General features: G+C 48.6%; 1 protein-coding gene across 6 annotated transcripts in view; it reads right to left on the bottom strand.

Annotated features, from left to right (window-relative positions):
- Positions 1 to 942: 942 nt before the first annotated feature.
- The window catches only part of ARK2N (arkadia (RNF111) N-terminal like PKA signaling regulator 2N), an 80,728-nt gene continuing 71,624 nt past the window's right edge, over positions 943 to 10,046 (bottom strand). For all 6 annotated transcript variants that reach the window (XM_053295198.1, XM_053295197.1, XM_053295196.1 and 3 more), the window contains one exon: positions 943 to 7,100. In XM_053295198.1, the coding sequence (XP_053151173.1) occupies positions 6,917 to 7,100 (184 nt within the window). In that variant the 3' untranslated portion in view covers positions 943 to 6,916. The remainder of the gene's footprint in view (positions 7,101 to 10,046) is intronic.

Raw genomic sequence — 10,046 nt, 5'->3', positions numbered from 1 at the left:
AGTCACCTGAGATGCACACCCACTGGGCTATGGAAGGACATTGCACCTGTTGAGCTATTTGCACAACAGGGTTGTTTTTTAAAAAACCTGGATAGCTCAGATAACTGCTGGGGAGGCCTCAGGATTCCCAGGGCACCTGCTGGACCACATGACAAGAGCACATTGGCAATGACAGACCTAAACCGCGGCTGGCATGAGGAGGAAAATGGGTCATAATAGACCCTTTAAAATCCAAAGGACGTTAGGCATTACCTAAATATGGAAATATGGTTAGAAGATTAGAACCAGGGGCGTAACCATAATAGGGCAAGGGGAGACAGTTGTCTGGGGGCCCACTGCCTTGGGGGGGCAGAGGCAAGTCACATGACTGACTCCCCCAGCCGCGCACCCGCCCGGGCTTCCTTCAGTTGAATTCATCCTCCAAAATTTTATATATATCCAACCTTGCTACGCCCCTGGTTAGAACAAAACAGCAGCCCTTCTTGGAGAGAGGAAGGTCAGTTCCCTCCTACCCTGAAACATCAGGCTGCGGTGCTTCCCGGCCAGGAAACCCACTTCTGGAGTTCAAAAGCAGCACTACTCTACCTGGCAAATGGTCAGCTTGCAGGCAATATGGCTCTCATCAATGGCAGGGCAGGGGTGGGATGAGGGACAAACGTTGCTGCCAGGGAACCAGAGACAGCTGTGCCTTGTCCCCCTGCCCCACCCAGTTCATTAGGACAAGCTGCTGCTGCCTCCTGCCTACCATCTCCATCCCCTTCATGTTTTTTGCACTGGAAGCAGGGCATACTAGCCTGCAGGGAGTGGGCCAGCTGTGGTGGGTGAGGGTGTATGCCATTTTTCAAGTTTCCCTCGGTCTATGCAGGGTCCTTAAAACATCAAGGCATAAATGTGAGACCAGAAAAAGGAGAGAAGAAAAGTCCCACACGCCACAAAATAGGATATTGTTTAAATAATCCACTCTATTTTTATTTTGTCTTAAAATAGTTTAAACTTTATGCTACAGACTTGTTTCAAAAAAACCAGAAGTCTCATCTTGCACCAAAAAATATATATATTTTTATAACACTCTGTTTTATTTTACTTTTTCTCCAAAGACCATTAAATACTAGATGGAAACGAGAATGAGTGTTAAAAAGCACGTTTGTGTTTTCTTTTCTTTTTTAAAACTCAAGAGTTACACAATAATTGAAAACAGTAAAATTCTAAGCAATCATTATTATTATTTTTTTGTCTTCCTTGTGGAAGATTCCAAGTTTGAGCTCCAGCAAAAGCAGAGCTGCTAAAACCAGACCTGTAAAGAAAAGAACAAGCCCAACAGTTGGAGACTGCAGCCTGACAGATGTTTAGTGAGGTCTGGTTTTGTGGCAGCCAATGCAAGGCTTGACAAAGACCTAGCGGCCTGCAATTCCCGCAACTGATGTGCTACGTAGGGCCCTGGGGGGAGAGAAACAGGGGCTCTGAAGCTTGGGTCCCCAGATGTTGCTGGATTTCAACTCCCATAATCCCTTTGGCCACTGTGTCTGGGAATGATGGGAGTTGCTGTCCAACAACATCTGGGGACCCCAGTTTGAGAACCCTTGGGGTAACATGTTCCACAGGCCTGTGCTAACTATTAAGTGCACTGGTTCTTAGCCATACGATGGCTACAATTTCACTTATCAATGGAGAAGACAGCAAATCCGTCTCAAGGGCCTTTTGCTCTCTTCATTAAAAAAAGAAAGCAAAAGCAAAAGCAAAACAAAAATGAAACAGCAACAAAAACAAAACAAAACAAAAAAAAGCAAAACTAGTTTCTTAGCTATCCAGTGATTGTGGTATTTCTTCTGTTCCCTCTCCTTTTTAAGAACATTACCTTTTTAAAGTCTTCAAGCGCGCAAAAGAAAACATGTAGTGTTTTTAAATAAAAAAGAGAGAAAACTGGTTACTGAGCTCAAAAACTCATGATTCCTTTTAAACAAACACAGTGCACAATTGGAGGAAGTTCGGTTAGAATGCAGTCAAATTTTTATATGTACATGGAAGTCACAGCATATACAAACTGAAAAATAGCTTTTCCCCGCCTCCTTCAAAAAGGAAGGCTCACCAGGTGTGCTCCTCTGAGGCTTCTGGTACTGGCCACCGTAAGAGACAGGCTACTGAGCAACAGGACAAGACCAGTAGAACCGTTCCTTTAAAAAAACCACCACCCAATTTTTACTTTTTGAAAGACAAATCCATGAAATAATAAAAAGCAGCCGCTCTTGGCCAGAGGCTGTCTGGTTAACCTGCTGCATCCTTCCACACAGACCTACATCACAGCTGCTTCCCCATGATGCAATCCCCGTGCCGTTGCATATAACGGGAAATGCACGGGCAGGGCGGATGGCAGGGGCCTTTCCCAGTTGATCGGGGCCCTCCCTCCTGGCATGGGGGCCATCGGGTGGGAAAGAATCCCACCACTGCAGTATTCACACACATGTGTGCGTGCACACCCACCCACACCTGAAATAGCACAGAGGTTCTCAACCTTGGGTTCCCAAATGATGTTGGCCAATGGGATGGTGGGAGTTGTAGTCCACAAGCAACATCTGGGCCCCAAGCTTGGGAACCCATGGAAGAGCGGCATGGAGAAGCAGCTCCTAAGCAGCTATGGGTAAATGTGAAGGGGAGCCGAAGTCTGGTGCTCACAGGCTGATAGGACCACACGTGAGCAACTGAATTCGCAAGTGACAAAAAAGAGAAGAGAAGGTCTTTGGGTTGCAGATCGCCTGCAGCCTGCAGACACTGCTGGTTGTTTCGAAAGCCTGGTGATGGGGTGGGAGGGAAGACCTCACTCAGGGCCCGCCTCTCCTGCATGGTGATGTCACAGTGGTCCGTCCAGCCACCCTCATGCCCTGCCCATTTTAACAAATAGGCCCTGGATTCCCCAAGCGGATTACTCTGGCACAGGGAAGGAGAGACCCTGTTCCGCAAATGTGCTACCCCCAGAATCAGGCGTTCTAACTCTTCTTGGATGGGTAAAGATTACAGCAGGGGTGGGCAAACCTGGCCCTCCAGATGGTGTAGAACTACAGCTCCCATCTTCCCCAGCCACAATAAACTGGGGCTCAGGATGCTGGGAGCTGCAGCCCCAAAAGAGAGGGAGGGGCAAGCTTGCCCACCCCTGAACTACAAGGGTGAGAGGTCTGTGTGTATCACCCATTTAAATGCCCCTTCCTGCACAGAGAAAACAGCATGTGAGGGGAAAGAGTTCCAGCCCAGCCTCCTCCTCAACATGCTAGTTTTCTGTATAAAGGGATCTTTTTAATATGACAGAGCATTCGAATGGACAGTTCCTCTACCTGCAGTCTGAAATAGGGCCTCAACCTCTCAGAGCTGCTGAGGCAACAGGTGCCATCTCCAGGGCAGGGGCTGGCAATCCCAATGGTTTCCTACCAGAACAATCCTATCAGCAACTGCCAAGATTACAAAACGGTCTCAACTGTAAAGAGCAGGGTCTCAGCTACCTCCAACTCTCAAGCAAAGGATACTAGCACATCCCGGGCCACCTTATGGCCATGGTGGGGGCGGGAAGACGCCATTCTCCTACTCTGCAAGAAGTCCATGCCTCAGGTTCTTTTTTTTAGGTGTAATTACACCCCTCCCACTTTCCAAAGTGAACCAAACTGCTCATCGTGGGAATCAGGAGCATCCTCAGACAACCACCACCAAGCCCATAGCGTGATGGGTGAACGAACTCTACGCTGCCCTTCACATGACCAGTAAGAATGACACCGAGGGGGGCTTTTTTAAGAGTAGCACCTAGCGTGCAGAACCTCTGTGCTGGAAGAATAAATATTGTTCCATTAAACAGTACCACAAGCAGGCACTGCACGATTAACTGAGTTTTAAAACTTGACTTCTGTCAACAACCACTTAATGTGTATGCAATCTCATTCAATGGGCTGGGTCTACGCCAGTGTGAACGGTGACTGAGCCGCCCCCCAAATGCAGACTGTTGGTTTCCACTTGGAGCAAAAATAAAGGAAACCAAGGGCCGCACCTTGCTACGCTCCCTCAGGAGTCTGTATCCATGCCTATTTTGGATGCATGAGTGAACCAGTGCTTCTGCATTTATTTATTTAAAACACTTCTATCCCTCCCCTTCAGTGCAAAACTGCTCAGAGTGGCTATAAGCAGCATGAGGCATGGTGATCGAGCATCTTTACCATAGCCCAGGGTTCTCAAACTTGGGTCCCCAGATGATATTGGACTTCAACTCCCATAATCCCCAGTCACAGTGGCTAAAGGCCATTGTGGCTGAGGATTATGGGAGTTGAAGTCCAACAACACTCAGGGACCCAAGTCTGAGAACCCTGCCCTAGCCTATATGTAGACAACATAATTCCTCTTCTGGTGACTAGTCTAATGTTTCAAAAGGCTAAGTAGGCACAATGGCCTTTGTGCTAATTAACCAACGGGCTAATTCATGTGGCCAGTTGCATTGCGCAATACTTCTGGCCCACTGACCACGCATAACAACAAAAAATCGCTTTCCAAGGAACCGGCATATAACTGCAACCAGTCCATGAACAACCTGTTCATGTGAATCATCAAGACAAACAAGGGATTTTTGGAACAAAAGAAAATCTCCAACACACATTAACATTCAAGGCTGCCTTTGAAGGGGAAACAACTTTGCCTGAATACACCATGAACTTCATAGCCAAGCATCATTGGACAAATAGTGAACTTCTCCCTTGCCCAACATACCCAGCTACCACTACAGTGCAGCATCAGTCCCTCTTATCATCCCTTTCTGAAAAACAGAATGTGAGGATGTCAGATGGCCAGAGCCTCAACTTGCAGCAAGTGCCAGGGCTTGAAAGAGGCCTCTGTAGAACCCGGCCCAGGGAGCGGTTCTCAAGCCATCCTTCTAAGAGCCAGTGAAATGCAGCAGTGCTCAGTTAGGAAGTCAGCAGAAGATCCAAAGGGCTTGTTCTCACCACTGGCAGCTGGGTAGGAGGAGCCAGACTCCAAGCATGCCCGGAGACATGGCCGTGGGTCAGCAAACATCGAGGTAGGAGATGGAAGCGATCATGGGCTAGCCGCTGTCTGGGAGGACGGCACAGGGTGTAGCTTTCCTCCCCCTGTGATACAGTGCTGGGGCCCTGATCCGGACTGCCTGCCGCCGTCCCACCCAGACTGGGGCTAACGGACGATCACTCCCCGCCTGATCTTGCTGATCCACAACTGTTTCTCGGGGGCATGCATGGGCCTTGGAGCCTGGCTGGATGCTCCCCTAGCCCGATTTGGCTCACAAGAACCAGTTCAGACATTCCGGGGCCTTCTGTCAAATTAAGGGTCCTATTCCTCATGTTCCATTCTAAACAACAAAGCTATACTCTGCCACACCCTGTTTCTGAAGATATGTCGAAATTAAACCAAGATGCTCCCTGTTTCTTCCTCAGCTAATCTACGAGAAGGGATCTGGATATGGCAAAAGGTAGGCTGCACCTCCCAAGGCAGTGCAAGGAACTGCATTCCAGGGCATCAAGGCCACACAGCATTCGCTACTTCCAGCAGGGTCCTGCAGGAGAGCATGTCCTACTGTTGCTCACGTACAGAATACGTCCTCCACGCCTTCCCTGTAAAGATCTTAATATTCACTGAAGCAACAGGTGACTCTCTCAGGATTCTCTCCTGCTCCACTTTAAGCAGAGAAAGCCACAGCCACCCTTAGAAGGGACTGACCCTGCTGTGGGAAACAATGCCAGCGGAACTCATGGAAAAGAAAATGCTCTTTGTGGCAGAGGAGTCTGTGCTCCTGCCTCCTCCTCACTCTAATTCAGGGCTGCACCACTTTGGCCCTCCAGCTGCGGTTGGACTACAATCCCCATCATCCCCAGCCACAGCAGCCAACAGTCAGGGATGATGCGAGTTGTAGTCTAACAGCAGCTGGAGGCCCAAAGTGGTGCAAGCCCTGCTTCAATTCTTCTCTTAAGAAGAAGAGCACAGGAGCCAAACCAGGTTAAGGACTGGTTGGAATCAGAGGTTCGTGTGCATGGACATCGCCCGAGTGAGAGGGATTCCTTCCAGTTCTCCGCCTCCCCTTTCACATATCTTCAGACACAGAGATATGGCTTGGGTTGCACCCTGAATTAGGTTCTGATGTCTCTGTAAAGGCTCACTTCTTTGTGCTTTTCTGGATGAAAAAGGCTGTTAACGTGCTGAGCCAAAAGACCGTAACAGTACAATAGTCTAGAGAAAAACCTCAGCATCATTAGAAGACGCGGCACTGAGTGGTGTGTGAGCTACAAAAGAGGTCGAGCATCGTCTTTTGAATGTTAAAGAAAGCTGCTCAGTGCATATCGCAGGCCTTGTGTGATCAAGGCCTGCTGGTTTCATAACCAAATCAACTTCACGCTCAATGCTTTTAAGTCCCCACAGTTAGACCGGGATCACGGTGGGGACACCCAGGGCCAACGAATCAGGCCAGTGGTGGGTTTGTTTAAACGCTTACGCCGCAGAGGAGGAAGAACATAAAGCCCCACATGAACCAGCAACATCCGTTTTAGTGGTGAATCAATGAAACCAAACAGTTCCCTAGAGGGTGTGGTGGGCAGAGGGGAAGACGCTGCTGCTTCTGTTAAGACAGGCTCTAAATTAAATCACACACCACGAGAAATGTGGAAGCTGGCACTGACATTCAGTGCCACTACGGTTTCCAAAGGGGAAGCTCCCCTTGACTATGCAGGGTCAGTATTTCAAGGAAAGTTCGGAACTGCCATTGCAATTTTAATGGGGGAGTCGGGTTGCGGAGGAGATTCTCCCGCAAGAGTCTGGATTCCAGAATGCCAGGAGCAGAGGCTTCGGACACCGAGGTGACAGCCAGGGACTTCTGTGCCACAAAAGGGAGAGAGGGCTAAGTGACTAAAAACACAGTGAGATTGCATTACAGTAGGTATTTGCGCCGGCTGTCCTCGTCTAACGTGAGGTCTACCACTTCGGGCGGCGAAGACCAATTCTGCGAGGGGGCCACACCTGTCCATGATTCTGATTGCCGGGTGCACTGCAGGCCTGAGACGTGTTTCCGGGAAGACACACGTTGAATGACTCCTCCCCGAGGATGGACACACCTGCAGCAAAGCAAAGAGAAGAAACACCATGAATGTGGCTGTCCAACTGCCCCAGGAGAGGGTAAGGAGACCGTAGGTTACAAATCAAGTGGGGGGAAAGAGGGTCAAGTCGGGACAAATGAAAGATTTGGTGTTGGTTAAAACAGGTCAAATTATACCAAGTGGGGTGATTTTTAACCTACTTTCTGAAGGGAAGAAGGCTTATGAGATATGGGCCAGTTCAGAAGTTACTTAAATATTTAATTTTAAATTAAAGATCTATCTATATATATTTATCTCAGGCGTACCCATTGCGAATCCCATGCATGGCAAATCTTGTGAGAGTTTGCGTGCAAGCTGCCGGCGGGGGAAGAGGAAAGCGGTGGCTCTGGAGGCGAGGCAGGAAACAAAACAATGTCATGGGGGGCGGCGGCAAAACGGCAGGGGTGAGGACAGATGGGAGAAAATGGCAGCGGGGGGCGGGGGGAGAAAACGGTGGCGGTAGGCAGGCAAGAAAACAGTGGCAGGCGGGTGGGGGAAGAAAACGGCGGAGGGCTGGGAAAGAAAGCGGCGACAGCGGCAGGTGGGTGGGGAAAACTAGAGGTGCAGATGCTCTGCGCCCAGCCCAGCTAGTTTAATTTATTTGTTTTAATTGTTGATTGTAAAGCTTACAGATGTTTCAATCAGTTGTGAACCACCTCGAAACTTGGTTATAGACTAGTGTTGTTCACTATATTTCAAGCGGAGGCCACTTTGGCAAGAAACCTGCATGAGAGCCATTTCCCACTGTGCTGACCTCTGCACACTACTGCACTTTTCTCAGTGCCAGGAACGAGAGACAGAACCCTCTCTTGAGAGCTCTAGCATGAGGAAGGGCTACACTTCCCTGCACTCCATGCCTGCCATCCAAGATGGTGCAAGGGCTCAAGAGGACCCCATCTCCCTTAAAGGAGCCCCCTCGGTGCTGGGCAGAGCTCAGCACTGCACAGTGAGAACAGTTATCTCCACATGGTGGTGCCAGCAGGGACTGTGCAGAGTATTCTGCTTTGGCTGAAGCTTCACACAGGCCCAAGAAACAATTAGGGATGGGAGCCACCACTGGCCCCTGGGCCTTACAATGAAGAACACTGTTAGACATGGTATAAAATGTGCTCAATTAAATGGGGGGCACCCTGAGAGCATGCGCATCTTGGTGGTTGTCACAGATGCCTGGAGTCTTCCTTCATTACTTGGGGACAGTTTGTTGAGTGGGGACATCAGGTCAACTGTGCGACCCCCAGGAACAGATTCACACCAATGAAATGGGCTTTTGGAGGCAGGGAAGAGAAAGAAAATCACTCTCCCTCCGTGCCCAGTCGACTGCACAAGAAAGCCTTCAGCACAGGGACACTAAAGGCTCCTTGTGGACCTGCAACCCTCCTTCTGTCATTGGAGGGCTATGGAGAATATCAGCTGGTATCACTATGTTCTTCTTCAAACTGATGAATAAGGTATTATTCTGGAGAATGAAAATGGTTAGGTTCACGTCCTATGAACAGTTACAAACAGTTATCCTGTGTTGAAGAGTGGACTTGTAGGTCGTCTAGTTAAGGGTAGACAGATGTGCTCCATCTCAATCTGAGAAAGAGGAGCAGAGCCACAAGGAATTGGGGGAAACCCCTTGGAGCCAAAGATAGATCAAAGAGGAGGGTGTGGAACAGGAATTGATGCTTCCCTTAACAGAACTGGAGCTACTTTTGGTGGCTGGTCCAAGGAGAAAATGAAGGGAGGTCACCGTAAGATTGACTGAGAAGAGGTGGTCTCCATGATTGAAACAGGATAAGACTGAGCAAAGAGTCACCATCCAGAATGTATGCTTCACCAAGAAAGACTAGAGTGTTTCGCATCCAGAATGACTGGTGTTTTCCCATTCTTATTTGGAACCATAAAGAACTTGGAGAAGACGCCACAATCCTTTCAGACAGGGGAACCGGTTCAATGGCATTGTTCCCTAGAAGGCATGTGATGGCTCTCAAGAACCTCTGGTTTGGATGGGCTACTGGAGATGGGAACAGGAGAACTTGTCCTTCGGGTTCCTGTCAAATTCCTGCTCAACTTCCAAGGCATAGTCTTTGTTCACCATTTCCAGGATCCACTGATTGCTTGTAGAAGTGCTTCAAATCCTTGGAAGCTAAGCAGCTGACTCTCCCACTGCAATCTCTGAGGAATGTGAACATAGAACTGTAGTGGACAGCCAGCCAGCACTGACAGAGTTAACTGGGGTGGGGGGAGCAGTTGACCTTGACTGACAGATTGGAGACCCTAGGTCATGACCCAATCGATTTACAGGTGGAGCAGGTCAAAAGGGCTTCTGGGGGCTGTTGGGAAGAAGAAGGGTTTGACCCAGGGGAGAGAGATAAAATGATGGAGGCTGACCACATTCCTCCTTGGTTACTCTGCAGAATCCTGTGAGACAGATTTGCAGGGGCTTGGATCTCACCAGGGCTTTGGGGAGATTCAAGGGGTGAAAGCCAGACTGTGGCTTTCAGAAGGTAGCACAGGAGAAAGTATGTTTAGTAAGACTTTGCATTAGAAGTTATGTTCTTTTCTGCGTGCTGCTTTGCAATTCCTAAATATCTGTTTCTTGTAATGGAATAACTAAAATTAATTACATGCTGCCTACAAAAAGATCTGGGCGTTTTGAATATTCTTGTAATCAAGCTAAGTGTTTATAAGTGTAACCAAAAAGCTGAAGCCCAAGGCCAACTTGTTCGTAGCAACTTAATAAATGTTTTTCTCTGGTTTTACAAACCCTCACAGAGTGTTTGGTTAACTCTCAGTGGGAGAGAGGAGAAGCCTCTAGTGCAAACCGTCTCCAAACGGACCACAAGCCAGCTACTGCTAACTCTTCCCACGTGCAGGCATACATGTGGACAACAGTTTTTCTAATACTTGCCCACTAATAAGGTGAAGAGAAAACCCTGGACT

Source organism: Hemicordylus capensis, chromosome 2 (assembly GCF_027244095.1).
Source record: "Hemicordylus capensis ecotype Gifberg chromosome 2, rHemCap1.1.pri, whole genome shotgun sequence".
Classification (NCBI taxonomy): Eukaryota; Metazoa; Chordata; class Lepidosauria; order Squamata; family Cordylidae; genus Hemicordylus; species Hemicordylus capensis.
Note: the sequence above shows the minus strand (reverse complement) of the source record. Positions and strands in the feature narration are given on the sequence as shown.